The sequence below is a fragment of the Lipotes vexillifer genome, unplaced genomic scaffold, assembly GCF_000442215.2.
Source record: "Lipotes vexillifer unplaced genomic scaffold, Lipotes_vexillifer_v1.1 scaffold751, whole genome shotgun sequence".
Taxonomy (NCBI): domain Eukaryota; kingdom Metazoa; phylum Chordata; class Mammalia; order Artiodactyla; family Lipotidae; genus Lipotes; species Lipotes vexillifer.
Window position 1 is genome coordinate 1,426,643 of NW_006799727.1, and position 21,316 is coordinate 1,447,958.

General features: G+C 43.6%; 1 protein-coding gene across 1 annotated transcript in view; it reads right to left on the bottom strand.

Moving 5' to 3' along the window:
• The window catches only part of TDP1 (tyrosyl-DNA phosphodiesterase 1), a 74,526-nt gene that overhangs the window by 22,528 nt on the left and 30,682 nt on the right, over positions 1–21,316 (bottom strand). The window contains exons 11-12 of the mRNA XM_007471893.1: positions 20,499–20,565; positions 18,887–18,994 (exon numbers count right to left, since the gene is read on the bottom strand). Of these exons, the coding sequence (XP_007471955.1) occupies positions 18,887–18,994; positions 20,499–20,565 (175 nt within the window). The remainder of the gene's footprint in view (positions 1–18,886; positions 18,995–20,498; positions 20,566–21,316) is intronic.

Here is a 21,316-nt window from a genome sequence, read left to right on the forward strand (position 1 = left end):
ATGCCACGTAAGGGACACGGTGAAGAAAGGAAGGCCAATGCTGAGAACAGCTCCCTGGACCCCAAATCAGGAAAGAGGGTATCGCCCACAAAGACACCCAAAGGCACTCCTCTTCCTCCCGGGCCTTGGCTTCTCATCTCTAGAACGAGGGATTTCAGCTGATGAGGCCAAAAATCCCTTTCTAGACAACAGTCTACAATGATTAGAGATGTCCACACTCGCCTCTAACTAACTCAGTCCCTCCATCTACATACTCCAACCGCGAAGATAAAATCCATGATAACGTGTTGGGAAAACAGCCACGCAAGAAAGGAGAAGGGAGCAAGGACGGTGATCTTTGGGCCGACCCTGCAACAGCATCTGAAAGCCTAACATGTCATAGCAGCAGCAGCAGGAGCCATTACCTCCAACCCCAGCCTGAGCACAGGAGCGGCTGACGGAGTTTACTTCTAAGATTCTGTTGCAAGGTGTCTGAATCCCTGAGGATGACTGCTGCTTTGGGAAATGCGTCCTTTGATACAGCACTTCTTTCACGGTTGGTACCTGATGTTGGCAGTGGCTGCCCGGAGTGCAGAGATGCCTAACAGACTGAGCTTTTAGCCAGGCATCCCGGAGGACAGGGGTGGGGGAGCAGATGCTCTCACAGACAGATGCAATAGACAAAACGTTGACAGTGGACACGAGAGAGAAGGGAGATGGAGCAGCTGGGGTGACGAGGAGGGAAAACGATCAACTCGAGCTCGTGATGCTGTCACCCTGTCCTCAAACCCCACAGCTGCGTGCCTGTCACACTCTCTCTCACTCACTCACACACACACACACACACTGACACTGTGAGTCACCTTCCCCTTTGCATTTGCTGTAGGTTTTCCTGTACTGTGCTTGGGCTCTGTTTCTTTTTATGTACTGAAAAAATATTTTTGAGGAATACAGAAAGATATTCTCACTGCAAAGGATGTGAGTTGTTCTAGGTACATGCAAGGAAAGAATCTTTAATTTTGATGGATTCTGTCAAATTTCTCTCTAAAACTATATCTTAATTCTGCCAATTATCCACTTTTAAATTGTCACTTGTCTTTTTTATTGATATACAGTGTGTATTAGTTTCCCGCTGCTGCTCTTACAAATTGCCACAAATTTAGTGGCTTGGAACAACACAAATCTTTGGTCTTACACTTCTGGAGGTCAGAGTCTGGAATGGGTCTTGCTGGGCTAAAACAAGGTGTTGGCAGCTTCCCTTTCTTCCCCTCCAAACCTGTTGTCTGCCTTCCACTCAAATAATATTCTTAACTGCCAAACCCTGTGGGCTTCTAGACCAGTGGTTCTCAACTGGGGTGACTTAGCCCCTAGGGGACGTTTAGCAATGTCTGGGGACATTTTCTAGAGGCCAGGGACGCTGCGAGATACCCAACAATGCACAGGACGGCCCCGTAACAAAGAACGACCTGGCCCCAGATGTTCAGGAGTGCCGCGGCTGGGCTACCGCTGTAGACCTCTCTGCTGTGCTGATGCGGTTGCCTCCTCCTCCCCTGCCTCTGGTTTCCTTGGCTTTCCCTCCACTTGACTATTCTGGTTCTCTCCCAGCTCTCTGACTCAGCTTCTCTCAGATGTGCTGCTCTTTCCACCCCGAACCGTACCCTCTAAATTTCTGCTCTGCCCTCGGTTCCTCTCTCTTCCCTCCCAAAGGGACTTTCCCACTCACCAGCTGCAACCGCTACTTTAACAAGAGAACGCTCAGACTTGTCCAACTTCGATCATCAAATTTCCAAATGGGCATCTGCAACCACAAGCTGGATTTCTCCACTGGGATATCACGTGGTTACCCCAAATCCAACACTCCAAAAACTGAAAACTATCAGCATGCCTTCCCCTCTGAAAACCAGCTTTCTTTTGAATTCGATTCTGTCCACAATCTCAGTCAGGCTCAGAAATCTCAGGGACTTCGGTCTTGTCGGCTCCACTGGCAGCTATGTACAGTCAGATATCAAGCTTTTTTAACCCCTTGTAACATTCTCTTTCTCTTTCCAAGAAGATCTCCCTAGTTCAGTCCTTCCCACCCCAGACTTTAGATCCAAACGGACTGCCCTGTCTCTGGTTTCTCATTCTATGTCTTCCTCCAGCGGTTCTCCAAGTATCAATGCATCCTTTCTCCTGAAGCATATATAAAGCAAATGTATAGCCTGGCATTTAGGAAACTCCACAGTCTGACCAAGTTTATGCTCTTCAATATTCTTTCTTTCTTTTTTTTAAAAATAAATTTATTTATTTATTTTTGGCTGCATTGGGTCTTCGTTGCTGTGTGCGGGCTTTCTCTAGTTGTGGCGGGCGGGGGCTACTCTTCGACACGGTGTGCGGGCTTCTCATCACGGTGGCTTCTCTTGTTGCGAAGCACTAGCTCTAGGTGTGCGGGATCAGTAGTCGTGGTGCACAGGCTCAGTTGCTCCGCGGCATGTGGGATCTTCCCAGACTAGGGCTTGAACCCGTGTCCCCTGCACTGGCAGGCGGATTCTCAACCACTGCGCCTCCAGGGAAGCCCCCCTTCAACCTTAATCCACAGCATGTCTTTTCTTGATTCCCCTACCCTTAACTAAATTGATTTACCGACTGCCTCCACATCTTCACAAACACCATTTCCTTGTCCACGATGCCCTCCACCCTACCCACTCCTGTGGATAACTGAGCCATTTCTCCTCCAGCTCTTTCAAGAAGCTGTTGATGGTTATTCCAGCCCACAGATGTCTCCCAGAACTGAATTCTGCAGATGTTAGGAGGGCAGGAAATATCTAATTAATTTGAGAAAAGAAAGGCTTAGAAAATACAATTTATCAAGACTATTTTGTTCATCATGGTTAGAGAATTAAAAACTTTTAAACCACAAAATCTAGGGAAAAAGTCTAATTGTTGACAAGTAAGCAGGAGAGGCACAGTAGGCCAGTGGGTGAGAGCAGAATCTGAGCTCACATATCTTTCAATCACAATTAGAGCCAACACTGCTCATCTTCAAGTTCTGTACCTGTAAGGTCTGGTAATGCAGCTGCCTCATAAAAGTGATGTGCAGATTATATCAGATAAGGTGTGTAAAGTCCCAGGCACATACATGATGCTTAATAGATACTACCTATTACCATCATTGAATACTTGGCTAAATTTATGGGAGGCTGACTCTGGTTCTTCTCTCTGGTGTGACTCACCAAGCAATGGAATTCTCCAGAAGGCAGGTCCATTTGGGCCTCCTAATCCTAGGTTATAGTGGTAGATGGGTCCAAAAACCATTTATCAGTTTGCTTCACTGATTCAATAACCCTATCACAGGGCTTCCCTGGTGGCGCGGTGGTTGAGAGTCCGCCTGCCGATGCAGGGGACACGGGTTCGTGCCCCGGTCCAGGAGAATCTGACATGCCGCGGAGCGGCTGGGCCCGTGAGCCATGGCCGCTGAGCCTGCGCGTCCGGAGCCTGTGCTCCTCAACGGGAGAGGCCGCAACAGTGAGAGGCCCACGTACCGCAAAAAAAAAAAAAAAAAAAATCTTATCACAAGTCCCCGAGGCAGAGATACAGTGAGCTTCTATTTTATTTTGTAAAGGATGTCCAAAGGATTTTGGTCTCCTTGATACAGATATATGTCCCCCAATTTTCAATACAGATATGAGTGATAAAGTGCCAGGAACTTAAAAGCATGGTTAAAATTAAACCAATCATGCAGATGTCCAACAATCTTGTCAGATTAAGTGCCAAAAAGGACACATCACATCAGCTGTGTTTTGGGGGCTGGTATCTGATTTATAGATACAATGTATCAACAAAGAAATGCCAGCAGAAAAAGAAAAACGAAAATGATTATGACCCATGTTTTTCCAAAGATAAGCAAGAGCAGAGTCTAGAAGAGATAAGATACGTGGGTGTGCGCTTTTGCAAGTTATGATTCTGACAGATCACCAAACAGACTGAGAAATCCACTTGCAAACTCACTTTGTTTCTCAGTCACAGGCATGTTACGACTCCGTTTTGAATCTGGATTTGGAAGCCTAGCTTTCAATCCACAGCACAGTCCAGCCTAGCGGTCAACTTAGTCTGTAAAAGAATCCATCTCTCTTTGATCCCACAAATTGAATCACACGGGCTTAAAAAGCCATCATGTCAGCATACAGAATCCAAAATGACAAAAAACACTGTCAAGCGGGATCAAAAGTTGCTTTTCAAATTTCGGGTCAAAACTGGTATTTAGAACACCACATCAAACAATTTCAGTGTATATTTAATAGTAACCAATGTGATAACCCAAAACTGACTGCTATTTCATTTTCTACTGAAATGTTCCATTATTTTGGTCCATCTCCTATAGTGGAAAGGCAAAATAAGAACTTGAAAAGAGCAACAGGTTCATAAGATTTGAGTTTTGGTTTTGGTCAGCTGTTACCTTGGGGTTACATCCTTTGGGCAGCAATTTCTTTGTCTATAATATGGGTTTAACACCATCTGTTCACTTCACTGGGTTATAATAAGGAATGAATAAAATAATCTAGGTGAAAGTGCTTAGGAAATTGTAAAGCATGGCACAAAGGAAACATTTGTAAAGTATTAATACTTTGAACAGATCCATGAAATTTTATTAGAATAGGCTTTGGGAGGCTATCTACTGTAATATATTTTTAACTTTTTTTTTTTTTTTAACCTGGAGAGTCCTTTGTTCAAAGGAAACATTTAAAGCAGGACAGTGAGCTCTGAAAGTGGTTTCCAGGACCTTTAGGGCTCCAGGGACCACGGCCCCAAACCACTCATCTAGTCCAGTCCCTGGTTTCCCACATGGGGAAACAGCTCAGAAAACGGAAGGAGCTGTGGAGAGCAAGGGCGTGGCTGCAGGCAGTGGACTGTTTATAAGCCAGGTAGCACTGAAAGGTCTGATGAATAGCCAGTATTTGGTCAATTCCCTTAGAGACCTTGAAAGGCTTTCTGAAGAAGATCCCTCCCTGAGCCCCCAAACAAAGTCTGTGACGTTGCTCAAGTACCTCACCTTTGCTTCCCTGGGTCCCACAGGGGGGCAGCCTCTGGGAACCTCACAGCCAATAGCACCAAGTACTGATGCTGCAGAGCCAACAAGTGGTTTCCACAAAAACCTTCCGAGACGGCATGAGGGGCAGCCTCCTTGGGGTGAGCGACCAGCTCCACGAACTTTGCCTGCATCTGTAACTTTCCCAGAGAGTTCCGTTCACAACCTTGCAGGTAACCCAATTCTTCCAGCTTCCTCCCGCCCTGCTCTCATCAGCCCGTTCCTCTGGATTCTTCTGTAAGGTTTCTATTGCGAATGCCCCTCTGCTTTTCCCTTCTTGCAGCCACCTTTATAGTCTCTGTGTCTGGAACTCTGCACCAGTCTCTCAGTAGTTTTCTCTGCCCCCATGCTTTATTTCCTCTATTCTATCCCATAAACCAATTCCAGAAAGAGTCATGACTTAGAAGAAAGAGCCGTTCAAGTGCTGGTTCAACCATGTCCTCGATGAGCAGCCTCAGCTCTGCACCTGTTTCTACATTCATAACATACCTGCTCCACTTAGATCTCAGAGGGCACAGGGATGGCCTTATCATGGGAACAGTACATCAGTTATAAAGCCTTGAACAAGGACAGACACTATCAGTAACATTGGCAAAACACTGTTGGCGATCTCACTCCCTTGTTCAAAGGCATTCAGTGCTCCCCACCTGCGAAGCCTCAAGTCCTCTGCCCATCAGGCCAGCGCCACAAGCCCTGCCCCATCCACTGGTCAGGCTGCCCTCCCACCCCCCAGCTCTCCGTGCCAGCCCAGACCACCGCCCCCTCTGGCAGCGCCCCCTGCCTCAGGACTTCAAGTACATGATTTCTTCTACCTAATGTTCCACCTCGGCCTACCAAACATAAAACATGCCACGTCCCAAAGCTTCATCTAGTTATTTTATGCAGAAGTGATCTCTCTCTTCTCTGAACCACCACCCCTGCATTACTGCCACCCTGGATGCCCTGAACTGCCACAGGGTAAACTGTGAATTCCCCTGAACACACACATGTGCGCACACCTACCTACGTCCTGATCAAGCTCTCGGTAGATGGGCAGATCTAGTGATCAATATCCCAAGCTCGGGGACGTCTGCAGGCACACAGGCCCAGCATGGTATCAAGAATAGGTACTGAATGTGCATCTGCAAAGGAAGAGCAGATGAGCAAAAGACTGAATGATAAGGGACTTCAAAGCAATGTGGGATGACAGGAACATCCAGAAGAGCCAGGCTCTAGGTGGCATGAACCACTATGCAGGGTGGTTGAGTTTGGTATGAACAGTGTAGATAGGCAGAAGCCAGTGGACTCAGGCGCTCGAGAAATCTGTCAGGTGCCCGGATGTTGACTAGTAAGTGGGAACTGATGACCAGGATGAAGAAGCGTTTTAGGAGAACCTGGAGGTTTAAGCACTGGACCCTACCAAAGCCTGGCACAGACTGGATGCTCAAAAGACTAACAGAGGCAGGACACACAAAGGCTAGGAAAAAGCAGCATCAGGCCTCTCACGGCCAGCCACACTGTCATCTGGGCTTGCGCAGCAGGGGCCACAAATGACAGCTATGGCAGAAACCACAACCTTCACTGGGTGGGGAAGCTATGGCAAAGCGATGGGTAGGAAGTCAGAACATTTTCATCGAAGGGCCAGGAGAGAAGAGCTGGGGAAAGGCCTGGCTCCACAGTGCTGGAGGCTGTTAGCGGGGAGGAAGCACGATCTGACAAGTTGCTCTTAGGAAAGGGGGCTGTGGTGAGTTTTTGAGCTGCGTGTTCTCCCCAGAGACTTAGCCAGCAGTGCTGATCCGGAAGCAGAAGGCAAAAGGGCTACACCAGCTCTAGAAAGCTCCTTGCGGGCAGGGACCATGCCTGTCTTGTTCATCGTCCATCACCAAAGCCTAGAGCAGTGCCTGGCACACAGGCAAGAAATATTCATGCTAGACTCTCTGGGTTTGAATCCTAGCTCTACCACCTTGCCTACTGGGCCACATTATTCAAGGTCTCTATGCTTTAGTTTTCATATCTCTAAAATGAGGATTATAGTACCTAGATCTCAACTGGGAGGATTAGATGAGTCAGCATTAAATGAGTCAGCATATAATAAGCACCACACAAGTATTTGTTATCATTTGTGAGGCGTCTTCTTTGGAGGCCAGTTCCTGGTGCAGAGCTCCCAGACAGTACCTCGTCATCTCTAGCTACAGGTACAACTTGTCACTAGCAATGCCAGTGTACGAAGGGTCTAGAGGCCCTAGGTTGGGGGTCTCAAGCTTTCTCCCATCAGGGATAGTGCTTCAGGAGACTTGCTTCCACGAGCATGAAAAGCGGCGTGTACTGACCTTGGTCTACTTGTACCAGAATGCAAGAAAGTGAAGGACCTTGAATCATCTCTAACATATAAAGGAAGTCATTTGCAGACTTTCATATATAATAATAATAATAATAATAACCATTATTTGTAACCAAGTACTTGAGACATACCAACTTGAAGCTGTAGTGCCAGGCAACCAAGTCTACTCCGATGACAACTATGAAGATTTTTCTGTGTGATCCAATCTGATTTTTACCAAAAAGCTCAGACAAAGGAGGAAAAAGACTATTTGTTTCAGAATCAAAGGAACAGACATAAGAGAAACATTGCACAGCTATGTGGAAAAGCAGAGGGGGGGAGAGTCTCCTTTATGTTTCCTCAAAAAGCCACAGTCGTTTTCTAGTCAAGCACTTGTCTTGTTTTCCCCTAAAGTGGCAGCACTAACATTTCTACTCATCCCGACCATCCTGCAATGCCTGTCAGTTGCTAGGCAACTATAACAGGGATCGCTGCTCTCTGCCCACCCACAATGCACAGCTTTCATAATTGTTCTCATTGGGCTTGCCAATTACTCCTAGCCACTATCTTCTCAGCCAAGGTTGCTTCTTCAAGCTCATCTTCTTGCCTGCTTGGCCCTGTGGTAAAATTTAAACACTGTATTTGTCATTATGTTCCAGTAATTCCTTAACAGGCTGCCCATCAAACACAGGATGATTTCACAGTAGCATGGAGAACTATAAATAGCTTTCCATAAAAGCAACCAGACAAAAGCCAGCCAATAAAACATTCTAATAAATTCAAGCTAAAGTGTTAGTTTTAAGTTTCTTTGAACATATTCTTCTGGCTGAATATACTTGCCTTGATGATATAGAATAATTATGACCAGTTTTTAAGTTAACCACATTGAGTTGAGAAAAGGCTATACCTATGGGAAGTCTTTAGGTCACATACTACACATCCATACGTCATATAAACAAAACAGATAAAGTCTTGATAAGCTTTCTTGACTCCCTAGAGGCCTAATGAACATGACCTTAATAATAACACGTGGTTGTCAGTAGCCAGTAAAAACCAAGCAGTTGACTAACATCATCATACATCATACCGTTTAATGGGTAACCTTCACACTTACTTCCTATCTTCCTCCTCTGAGCATTCCATAGTGAGAAAAGGCTCAGATTAGAAATGACTTTCCCGGGGTGGTGGTGGTGGTGCTGTGATAAACTGGGAGACTGGGATTGACATGTATATACTACTATGTATAAAATGGATAACTAATAAGAACCTGCTGTATAAAAAATTTAATTAAATAAAATTTAAAAAAAAAATGACTTTCCCAAAATTTGAGAGGCAAGGCTAGTAAGCGGCAATCGCGAATTAGGACATGGATCTTTGGACTCTACCTCAGGGCCATTTCCTCCACAGTATGATGGCTGATTAGATAAAATCATCATCTGAGGTACCTGAGTTTGAAAGGGCTGATGAGGTTAAAGCTAAGTACTAGCAGTTGTGGTTTGGGGTTGAGCAGAATGGCTGGGGAACAGGAGTGGGATGACAAACCTGCTCTGCATACCCTTGTTCTATGATGTGTGGATATAATTTATTTGAACAAAAGAGTTCTGAAAAGGGCGCTGATTCAAATACATACTGGTCCCTAACCATATGCTGGGCACAGTGTTAGATGCTGAGGATAAAGGTGAGTAAGACCTGGCACCCACTCTCAAGCAGCTCATAATAAATTGAGGCCAATGGATGCCCAAAGACCAACAAGGGAGATGTAAAAGGACCAGGCAAGAGGTGCTTGAAAACACAAAGGAAAAACAATGAATCATGTCTGCTGAGCTAGAAGTTGCAAAGGGGAAGATTTGAGACCAACCTTAAGGATAAGCTTAAGTTAAAAAAAAAAAAAAAAAAAAAAGAAAAAGTTAAAGTGAAGGCACAAGGCTGGGGTGCAGGGGGCAGCCAACATCCAGTTCACATCCATGGCTCCTGACCCTCCCATTGGCCATCACCACATGATGCCGCCCCAGCTGGCCAGCAGACGTGATGGATTTCTCAGCTAACTCTTCATCCTGAAATCCTGAAATTTCTGGTTATTTGACCAAAGTGGACTATTGTTTGCCTGAATTACACTGTATTTAAAAAAAAAAAAAAAAGGATAAGCTTAAGTGTTCTGGACAGTACAGAAAGGAAAACATACTTAAACCTGAGAAGCGGGTCAGAAAATGAATGGTACTGTAGTTAGATTAAGAGGGATACCATACATTCATTCAAAATTTCCTGAGCCACTGCAGACCAGATACTGTACTAGGTGCTATACTTAGTGGTCTGAAAGAAAACACAGACATTGCACAAAATTACCAAGTGTCAGGAAGAGCATTTTCATAGGAAAAAAAGTATGGGAATTATGAATTCATTTTCTCTTAGAGTAGAACAGAAACTTCTAACGTATACAAGTCCAATCATGCAGAAACTTCATTAAAAATGGTTTTAGTGCAGATTTAGGTGATGTGGCAGCTCTATACTAAAACATAACCCAGGATCTATAAAAAAAAGGTTTTCAGTCAGAATCCTAATCACAACACATCATGAAAGAGAGGAAATGAAAACTTTGTGAATTTTGTGTATTTAAAAGGATAAATAAAACAGAAGATGAAAACTATATTAAGGCTAGCACTTTTATAAGATTTCAGTCCCTGATCTTCAAGCCAGTTTCCACATTTGTGAAATGTCAACTGGGTAAAACCAAGTCCCTATGACCAGGAAGCCAACATCCTCTACTTACGATGGGTACAGAAATGACCAGTGATCATTATGCACACACTATAGGAAATCTGTGAAGTACACTTCCAAAGTGATGAGGTTTTTTGTTTTTTGTTTTTTGGAAATTAGGTCTTTTAGGATCCTACTTATCTTTTATAAGACTTATTATCATTATTTTTTAACAACTCTACACACCCTAGTGAATGTGGTTCTCCAAGGCAATCATGCTGCAGGGTTATTACCTCACTCCAATAAAGCTGCCTTCTTTGGCTCCAAATAATGCTAGAACTTCACTTCTTAAACAGCCTCTAGAGCCTGAGGTTCAGTCTTTTGAGTATATTCAAGGGGCATTTCCCTTAACTATGGAAAATAAACCTCAAGTTTAAAAATAGTAAGAAATTATTTCAAGTCAAGCCTGGAGGATAAGACGGATGAATCAAGCTGGGTAATGAATACCAATGAGGCTGGTGGAGGGCAGAACTGGAAGACAGCCACCAAGATTTCTGCCCCTGCCCCCAGTGTACGTATCCAGTATAATCCTCTCTCCTGGAGTGTGAGCAAAACTTGTGAGTATGATGGGATTTCATTCCCATGATTAGGTCACTAATCCCTTGACTTTTAAGTTAATCAAAAGGTTTGGGATAATCCTGGGTTGGCCTGACCTAATCAGGTGAAGCCTAAAAGGAGGGACTAGGTCCTTCCTGAGGAGAGATTCTCCTGTTGATTTTGAAGAAGCAAACAGCTACGCTTTGCCATAAGCAACTAAATTCTGCCAACAACCAGTGAGTCTGGAAGAAGACCCTGAGCCTTAGAGGAGGATCACAGCCCTCCCTGGTCAACACTTTGATCCTGTGCAGCTAACCCAGGTCCAGACTCCTGACCCAAAGAAACTGCAGGATACTAAATCTGCATTGTTTTCAGTCACTCAGTTTATGGTAACTTATTACAAAGCAACAATAACCTTATACAAGGCCTAGAACAGAAGCATGTCTATTAAGAAACAGTACTCGTTAATGTGCCATGTAAACTCATTTTGAAGGAAATTCCAAAGAGTGGCAAAAGGATTTGAGCAGTGGCAGTATTCTTCATAAAATATCTAGTTTCAAAAGGTGACCACCTTGAAGGGCAACACTTCTTTGGACATGCAAATCTGGCTTATTAAAAAAAAGAAGTCTCATTTTTAGGTTAGAATCAAAATTCACATTGCTTATCATCCATCTTGCTTATTACTGTTATAATTTTTTTCTGGGAAATCTGTTTTAGTAAAAGGTACTTATTCATCCCAAACGTGAACATTAACATGGAGGGGTAATAGATCAAAGTAGTAAAGTGTCAAAAAAAAAAAAAAAAGGGGGAGTTAAATGCATGCAGCTTTGGATGTATTTATCTTTCACTAAAATCCCCATTCTTAAAACATAATATGGCTGCCACTTTGTAGATGGATTGTAAGGTTTGCTGGCATTATCGTTTCATTTAGACTAGAATCCATGGTTCTCTCTACAACCCCACCTCATCACTCTAAAGTAGGAAAATGCATTAAATGAAAGAACAGCAGCACTCATAAATCAGTTGTTCAGAGAGTTCTGAATTTATTCTGAAAGACGACAACACCATCCACCAGGAGAGACAATCTAGGGGATATTTAGAAAGGCATGGGACATCTGGATGGCTTTCACTGTGACACGGCGGTTCGTATGTGAGGCCCAGGTTACTAAACACCCTGTGACGCACAGGACAATCCTGCACAACAAAGGATTATCTTGACCAAAATGCCAGTTACTGCTCTGACCTCCCCGGCCCTCCAATCCCACTCACTCCAGCAATACCCACTTGGTTTCTCAATCACAAACCAGAATATCCCTAACTCCGCCTCTCTGCCCAGAATGCTTTCCCCCAGCTCTCCATCCACACGGCTCCCTCGCTTCTTTCAGGTCTCTGCTTAAATGTCACCACGTCAATGAGGCGTTCCCTGACCATCCTATTCATGAGCAGCCTCCCTTCCTGACACAGGGATAGCATAGTGCCTGAGGATGTTACTGGGTTCCTGGGCGCTTGTTGACCCTCTCTGTGCTTCAGTTCTCCCATCTGTAAAGGGGACTAACAGCTCTGTTGTAGGGTTGTTATGAGGATTACATGAATGTATGTGTGTGTATGGACTATGCTTTTAGAAGAATGCCTGGAACTTAGCGTAAGCGCTACGTTAGCTCTGAAAATCTAAAACAACCGAAACCAACTTGGAAATTAAGCTATTACCTAACTTATTATATTTAATGGCAAAACTTAATTTTGTTAACTCATTAGGTGACAAAAGTTGACCTAAGCTAACATGAGGCTACTTGTAACACCACTAAGGATGTTAATAGATGGTATATGTATCATATTATGTTTCCACGCTACAAATACATCTTGTCTCAGGGACTTTGAGTAAAGGACTGTGCACCTAAATTATTCTCCTACTTTATTTTTCTCTAGAGCAATTATCACCATTTTGATACATATAAACTTGGTTTTTGTGTAATTCTCACCATCATAAAGTCAAGGATTACATTTTATTATTGCACTCCCTGCACCTGGAAAAGTACCTGCTACATAGCAGGTGCTCAATAAATACGTGTTGAAATGAATGGTTAAATTTTATGATGCCCAAAATACAACATAGAATATTTCTTAGGTAGAAGGAAGATTATTTCATGGAAGGTGGTGACCAGTTAGTTGTTCTTTAACTCAGGAGGGACGGCTTGGATCCAATTCATCTGTGTGGCAGTGGAACACTCGGTTAATGTGATGTTTAGTCCCTGTATGTTCCTCCCCTCCCAGGCACCAACCTCGTGCTCCACTCTTCCCTGACCATCCACGAAGGCTCAGGGTGTCCATGATCAGTTCCAAAGAGAACTCCAAAATATACCATGTGTACACCGACCTTCTGAGTGCAACATCACCAATAAACAATTCCACTTGACCGTCCCACTATAATAAATCAGTCTAATCGAGTTGACCATTCTCCCACTGAAACCCGTTCCATTTCCTGACTTCTCTATTGATGATGGTGACCATCCCCCATCTCCCTACCAGCCACACCCCAAGCCCAGGTCTTGCCTTTGAAGCATCTCCCATAGTCAGTTACGCACAAAGTCTAGGCAGTGCTTTCACTGGTACAGCCTCCACCCTGGCCTTCGTTCAATTCCTCGTTAACAAATCTGTGCTCAGCGCCCCTCCATGCCAGGCACCGGAGGGCACTGAACAAGACAGAAATGGACTTGGCTCAGAGGTGAGAGGGGAAGCCAGTGATCACACAAGCAACCCCACTGAAAGGGAAACAACACAGACCATGCAAGAAGCCCAGGGCATATGGACACCCTGCCTGGAACAGAGTAGTGTCTGGAAAGAGCAATGGCTAAAATAAGCAATATGTGTGCCATGAGTTGTTGGACAGATGGACAGCAGGAGGCTGAGGAAGCAAGGAGAGTTTCAGTGACGTTTAAGCTGAGAGCTGAAAGTCAGTGTAGGCCTTGCTGCGTGAAAATCTACTTATGCAGAATGGTCAGAATTACACTGCAATTACATAACACATATACAACCAGATGTTTGACAGAACCTCTTTGGTCCTAATGTAAATCCCATGAGAGCATGAACCTCTCATTCTAACGGTGGAGTAGGTACCACGGAGGGGCCACACGCACTGGACTATCACTAGTGACCCGTGTGTCAAGATTGTGCTCTTCCACTCCCAGTTCTTTCATTATACTTTATCAGTGAATTTACCGCTCTGAACTTAAAGTTGAACTCTTCTGCCTGTGGGTCAAATCACCAAGCGTGGCACCTCACACCCTCGTGGCTGCTGTGCAGATGAGGCATCTGAGGCTCAGAGCGGTTAAGAAACTTGTTCACGGCAAAAGACTTGTTCAGGAGGAGACAGATCATCTCGTCCAGGACCGTCTGATGATGTAAAGCTCATACTCTCTCTTCTCTACAAGATGAGACAGAACAGTGAGCTCCCAAGCACACGCACAAGTGCTCTTAAGGATGTGCAGGAGGGAGAGACCCGTAGCGGCTGGCAAAGCCTCCTTGAGAAGAGGCCAGCCCCGAGCACAATACTGACGAGATGAGCAGCAGCTGGAGAGGCAGAGGAAAAGGACCAAGGCATCTGGAAAGGGGACTCCATGGGCTGCTGGCAGGATGACTTCAGGGGCAAAGGGGGCCAGCCCGGCGGCTGCTGGCAGTTCCCGCCAGGAAGTACAGGAGAAGCAAGGTGGAAATGGGGTGGCCAGGGTCTGAATGCCAATGGAGGACTCCAGACTTCAGCTTACAGGAAACGGGCGAGGATTCTGAACATGGGACGGTGAGGAAGACCCGTGTCTCTGAAAGATGAATGGTCATGGACAACGAGGACAGGTGGCCTGGGAAGAGGACGACCTGTGCGATGGGACAGCAGACAGGCAATCATTTCAGAAGTCCAGGGATTAGAAAAGGAAACTTGGAGACATCTGAAGGACGAGTAAGCTTTGATAGCTATTTCGAAAGCGTCCACGTGCCCACCTCAAGAATACGGTTGATCTCTTTCTATTGAAATCATTTCTGTGTCTGGCTTCTGACATCTCTGAGATTCTGAGCATCTCAAAGGCACTACGTAAATCTTCTTACTGTTTTATCCCGAGTGCCCAGCATCCATAGGAGGAAGGACCTCGGTAAACGCTCCAAGGAAGGAAGAGCACAAGAGGACAGCTGGGCTTCAAGCCTGATGAGAGTGGGCAGGTGCCTCTGGGGCAAAGAGGGATGATGGGAAAGGAACCTCCTTCTAGATAGATGAGCTCGGTTTGGGAGATAAGGTTGGAAACAAAAACAAAATGAAAGGAGTTACTAGTAGATGTCACTTATACTTGGGATCTGTACCTTCCCTTGTTATGAAAGGGCTGGAGAGCGGGCTCTAAGTATGTCCCAAATTGTTATAGGAGTTACATTTCTCAGGTATCCTTTCATAAAACTGGAGTGCTATGGGGGCTTTTTCTCTTTTACATAACAAAGTAAAATGTGCTGCAGTTTCTTCTGACATAACTGGTCTTCACAGAAAACAGGAACACTAAAACCGTATCTTAATTAAGAGGCATTAGAAGGTAGAGCTGAAGAGTGCCAGTCGTGGAGCCAAAGGCCTGGGGTTCAAATCCTGCTTCTACCACTTACTACCGTGTGACCACGGGCAGCCTTTTCAACCACTCATTTCTCCGAGTCCTCATGGAGCTGTTGTGAGCATTAAATGAATAAATGTACATAAAGCATTTAGAACAGCGTCTGGCATGTCAAAATCCCTGAATGAATGTTACTTGTTATCCTTTAAACATCTTGGCAAGTATAGTTTTTGGTCTAGGTGCTCCAGAATAAAATTAGAAGCCACAGATTCACAAAGACAAATTTCAAATTCTTCAATTAACTTGCAAGTTTTAATTAAGCCAGTCAGTATTACAGCAGACATTCACAGTACAAAACCACCACCAAATATTAAATGAATCAACTGACAGTAGATGCTTTCTGGACTTAAGTGCAAGAACACAGGTGCACTTGTCTGAGAAGATCTATTCTGAAGGTATCTGAATCTGTTTTTATTCATCTAGCTGCATGGACTCACTCAGATTCTCCCTGAAAGCCCCATGGGCTTTCTCAGCTCTGTGCCCTTCATCCCCTAGCTCCTCGGCTCAGATTCCCCTCCCAATCCACCTGGTTTACGTCCAGACCTACCTTGAGATCTACATGAAATACCACTTTCTTATCTTTAGCTGGTGGTCTCTCACACAACCAGCTATTTTCTGCTCCAGCCAGAAAATATGTTTCTAACACTGGTCCTTACACAGCGGAACGACGAGGGGCCAGCGTCATCTCTCCCGGCAGCCCCTGCACGGCAGGAGCACGCCTCGCTCTTTTTCCCAGTCGTGCTCCCAGGGCTGAGCACACACTGTCGTTAAACTACGAAACTCAGCCCGTAGAAAAGGATTACTCACGGGGTTAACTTAATCTCAACCTCCCTTAGTGCCCTTAAATCATAATCAGTAAATCTCATGCAACTTCTGTGAAGCACATCTACCCTTTTCACTCCACTTTGAGGAAAAACAATCCCCAAATTGTCTTTTCCAGGGAAAGTAGAGAGAGGCTCAAGACTGCAGCACAGGACCGGAGACTTGAGACTCCAGGCTGCGGGCTGGCCCTATGGATTCTGGACTTTGAAGCTCCCACAATCGCGAGTCAATTCCTTAAAATAAAAATACCTCTCTGTGTATCTCATCTACTGGTTCCGTTTCTCTGGAGAACCCTGACTAACACGGCAGCGTGAGAGGAATCGTCCCTCCCTTCCCAGGACGCAATGTTTCCATTTCCATCCTACAGGCCAGCCCTCCAAACAGCCTCTCCTCTCCTTTATCCCTGGGTCCCCAGCACCAGAATTTCCATCTCTAGTAACCCTCAAAGACCCACAGCAAGCACTCTTACATAGAAGACTTCGACACTAACATCTTGGAGGAAAAGTCTACCTAATGGCAGGAGGGGAGTAAAAGAGATCACTTCTGATCACTCTGTGGATAAAAGGTGAGCTGCACACTTTTAAATGCTTAATTTCTTGGGGCACCTGTTTTCTCAGCCAAAAAACCCATGATGCTAGACGAGACCACTTTTCCCCAATAACTGATATGTTTTTTTATATTGCTCTGACCCTCTCACCCTATTTTGAGAAAAAACATTCTGCTAATAGTTAAGAGGATTTTAACCAAAGTTGGAAGAATAGCCTTCAGATTCAATTCAACATTGCTGCAAAGTGGTATGATTTCAGTAAGAGCCTTGATGAGTATAAAAACATAATATAATGGCTAGAGAATCTGTCAGATCTGATTGAGGGAAATGTCACATCATTTCAGGTACTCAACACAGAGCAAAACAACAAGCTTTGTAATAAAGTAGCCCTTGGGATGTATGATGGCCTACCACTCTGCAATGCTTCCAATGGTAGCGTTGTAGAATCAGAAGCAAGTAGATAATTTCATTGAGTCCTACTGACTCATCAGCATATACAAGGAAGCAAAGGTCACACACAGCATCACAATGTGACAGAACCAGTATTAAAAGCCAGGTTTTTCTCCTTGCAACTTAGTAAGCTGGTTTAACAGACAGTTACTGAACACATAGGTGAGCTGACACTGAAATGTGGTCTCTGAGTATCCAGGTCACTTGGGAGGCTGTTCAAGGATCCACATTAGGCCCCAATTCATGTTTTTGTTGGTTAACTTCAGAGAAGACTGGGTAGTATTATAACTTAATTTCTCATCACTTGAATTCAGGAATACTGGTAAGAATCTAGCTTTCTCAAGTGTGTTTTATTTAAAATACACTTGGGGGAGGAAGTAACAATCTCCCACTCACCAAGGCCCAAACTCCTCACCCACAGAGGGGCCACACGGCCTCCATGCCTCTGCTCTCCCTGGCACTTCCTATCTGTCTCAGGCAATGACTTCTCCACCCAGGGGATCTACAGTTCAGGTCTCATACTCAGGTAACCTACTCTTTAGAGGCAGAAGTTTCTCTTTTTATAGGCACACAGCAAAGAGAAGGGCACTAATTCCCCTGGCCATCCTTCACAGCCTTGAGGGCAGAGCTTGAACAAGTGTAACGACAGCTCTCATGTCATGGGCTGATGTGTCTCCAGCAGTGGGCTCTGTCATTTAACTCTCACAATAACCCCCAAAGGCAGCCATCACTTTTCCCATTTTATACAATAGGAAAGAGCCTCAGGTTAAATAAATTTCCCAAGTTCACAGAGCTAGTAAATAACAGAATAGTCCGATCTTTAGGACTCAAGAGTATGCTTTCCCATTGTGCTATGGCTCCTCAGAAATGTCTGGGAAGCCCTCTCTCACATATAACCTCCACCACTAACACTGTTTAGTCTCGGACCCGTATCTGGAGCCAGGGGCAAAGGTTAGCCACTAATTTCCATAAACTAGGAAAGTAACTTGGTTGCTTCTAAGTGGTTCTTTGGTTGAAAAGTGTGTTCATGAAAGCTTTTAAACTTCTGTTTAAAAGTTTGTTCATCATTAAAGAAATAATTCTACTCTGTGATACCTTAATTAGTTGCTATTGGCATCAACTGTGTTATTAAATTATGAAGAGATGCCTAACGGTCTCTGTAGATTAGAAGCCAGGAACTAAAGTTCTAGTCCAGCTCTATTTTATAGCTTGTTATAAAAACAGACACAAAAATGCTAATAGGTAGGGACTTTCTTATGGGGGGGGTGACAAAAATAATCTAAAATTGGATTACTGTGATGGTTTCATAATTCTGTGAATATACTAAATCATTAAATTGTAGACTTCAAATTGGTAAACTTTATAGTATGTTAATTATTTCTTAATAAAGATGTTTAAAAAAAACAAAGAGATTTGATTGCTCAAGTTTCACTTATCTAAGAAGAAAATAATTAAGGAATATTAATTTTACCATGTTATTCTTCTTCTGTATTTACTCCAAATGTCAATTCACCTAATTCCTATTTCTGAAGTATTAAATACAGAAGTAAACACAAACTTTATGCAAACCGTGTAAACATCTACACTTATAAGTAAAATCAGGCAATGATCCCTCTACCAAGGGATTCATGCCAAGGGCCTACTTTAAATAAGGCTCATATGAGACACACACATACACAAAGAAAACTAACGACAATCCACAAAGTCACTTTTTGGAACCCTATTCAGTACTCTTAGCAGGAGTTACAAATACACTTGTAACAAGTCCTCCCATCAGGAATGTAAGAACTACATACCTTGTGACAAGGAACCACGCAAGTTCACTGAAGTCTGGAGAGGGTCTCATATATGTCTTAATATGTGGCATGGCATTGCTGCGGCCTGACGTGTCAGCTGACCATTTGCTAGTGACGGGAAAGACACACATCACTAATTAGAAAATATAAATTGGTCATAGTCCCAGTATGAGGAAACTGTCTCAAAAGCAAAATCCTATCATCTAAAAAACAGTGAGTACATCGTTCTCTGTGATATGACCTGTGATACCTCCTTAAACTGTATTCAGCTAACAGCATAACACATGTTCATTTTAGAATGTAGGTACATAGAAGAAAAATTTACCACCACCTACAAAAAGCACTGTAACCTTTCGTATGGCCTTCCCATCTTGTTATGAATACACATACATATTATTTCTATTGTGCTTTTAACTGCATGTATGCACACCTGGTCTCCTTGAAAGCAGGAACTGTGCTCCCGGAGCACGTTACTGAGTACAAGAGGCTCACCAAATGCTTGTTGAAAGAATAAAATACAAAATGGGAAAAAAACAAACAGTATGAATATCAAAATGGAATGCTGAAAGGCAGGGGGACAATTCAGAAATATTCCCATCAAATGCTGATATTCATATATCTGAGTTTGGTTTCTAAGTTTCCAACATTTTTAGGACTACGGTTCCATGGGAAAAAAATGACCTATATTATGAGGCAACAATCCTTACTTATGAATATAAGAGGATGGTCCCTCAAGAAAACAGATTGTCTGCAAGAGTAAAATCAATATTAGGTAGATTCGTTATTAGATTGTTATATTCACTTGTATGAAGACAATACTGAAAGGAGTTCAATTTTTAAAAATGTCCTCTGCAAAACCAAAGAAAGCATTAAAGAAAGGCTCCAGGATGAATGGCGTACTGAATTAGACTGAAAGCATTTTTTTTTTTGGCCTCGCTGCACCACATGTGGGATCTTAGTTCCCCGACCAGGGCCTGAACCCGGGCCCTCGGCAGTGAAAGTGTGGAGTCCTAACCACTGGACCGCCAGGGAACTCCCAGACTGAAAGCTAGAGAAATGTAATCTGCCTTCGTTTCTGGCGTCCAGCATAATGAATGCTTGTTGATGCAAGTATGAAACTAGAACTGGCCTAGAACACGCAGGATGTGCAGCCACTGCAGCCAGAAGAGGACGTGGGACACCCCGCTCTCCTGAACACTCGGCCGTTTGCTGACTGTTACAACAAGCGAAAGGCACCCCGTGCCCTGGAGAGAGTGGCGTGGATTCTTCCCTCGGTAAGCCTGTGGTTTCACAGCATATGAATGTGTAGACGGAAGGATGACATATTTTGGAAATATGGACGAAAATGCTGCTTATGTAAATTCGAAACTTCCCAACATGTTCTTTTATTTACCTTTTTCTCTGTACGCCAATATTTGACTCTTTGGTATTAAAAACCATTTCCAAGAAATGTTTAGAACCTTGTTTTAAATGATTTCTATCACTAACATATGCAGATAAAAAATATAGCTATATTATATAAGGTCCTTTTTTTAAAAAAAATCATACTGACAAATAACATTCTTATTTTACCCTAAAGAAGCAAAGGCAGCACTCTAAACCTATTACTTACTGAAAATAGGAATGGAGCCAATTCTGTTTCTCCGCCGTCTGGATGCTATAGGGAAGAGAGCCCCCAGCTTTTAAAATAAGAAAAATAAAAAAATGAAAGTTACTGACTATAATTTGAGGATCCTTTGTTAAGAAGAAAATCTACAGCAAACAGTTGGAAGGTAAAAGAAAACCACTACTTACTTCATCTTATGGAATAGTTCTTTGAAAGAAAATGGCTAAACAAACCTGCTTTGGGTTTGCTCTCTCAATGGGGTTTCCTTTCTTAGGTATGCATGTCAAATAGTAAATGTTTACTATCTGAAGAGAAAAAGGTATTTAATCACTGGGGTGGTAGTGGTGGTGGAAATTTAACATCTATAATAGCACAGATCTGAAATGTTAGGAAAGACCAGAGAATGAATCTCTGCCCATCCTGCTGTCCTCATGCAGGTGAGACACCCTTAGCCATATTGTGCAAGATGAGGTTTGGTGCACCTGTTTTTTTGCCCAAGACCAGGACACTCGGGGGAAGGCACACTAGGATAAAAACTTGGTCCTCCTGCCTCCTTCACCTTTTACACTGATATTTCCAAATAGACTTTGTCCTAGCTACACAGATTCTTACAAATGAAATAAAAGGACCACTAAATTAAAATGTTCAGTAAACAGTTACATTTTTAAAAAGGAATTCTAATAGCCATAGTCCTACAAAGAGAACGAAGATACAGTTCCAAGTGGAAACACAATTAGAAGCCAACTGTTGTTCCTCTTTGAAAGGAAGAAAGTTCACTGTAGATTCATCAGTGACTTTCCAAACACGTTAGAACTTCTCCATAG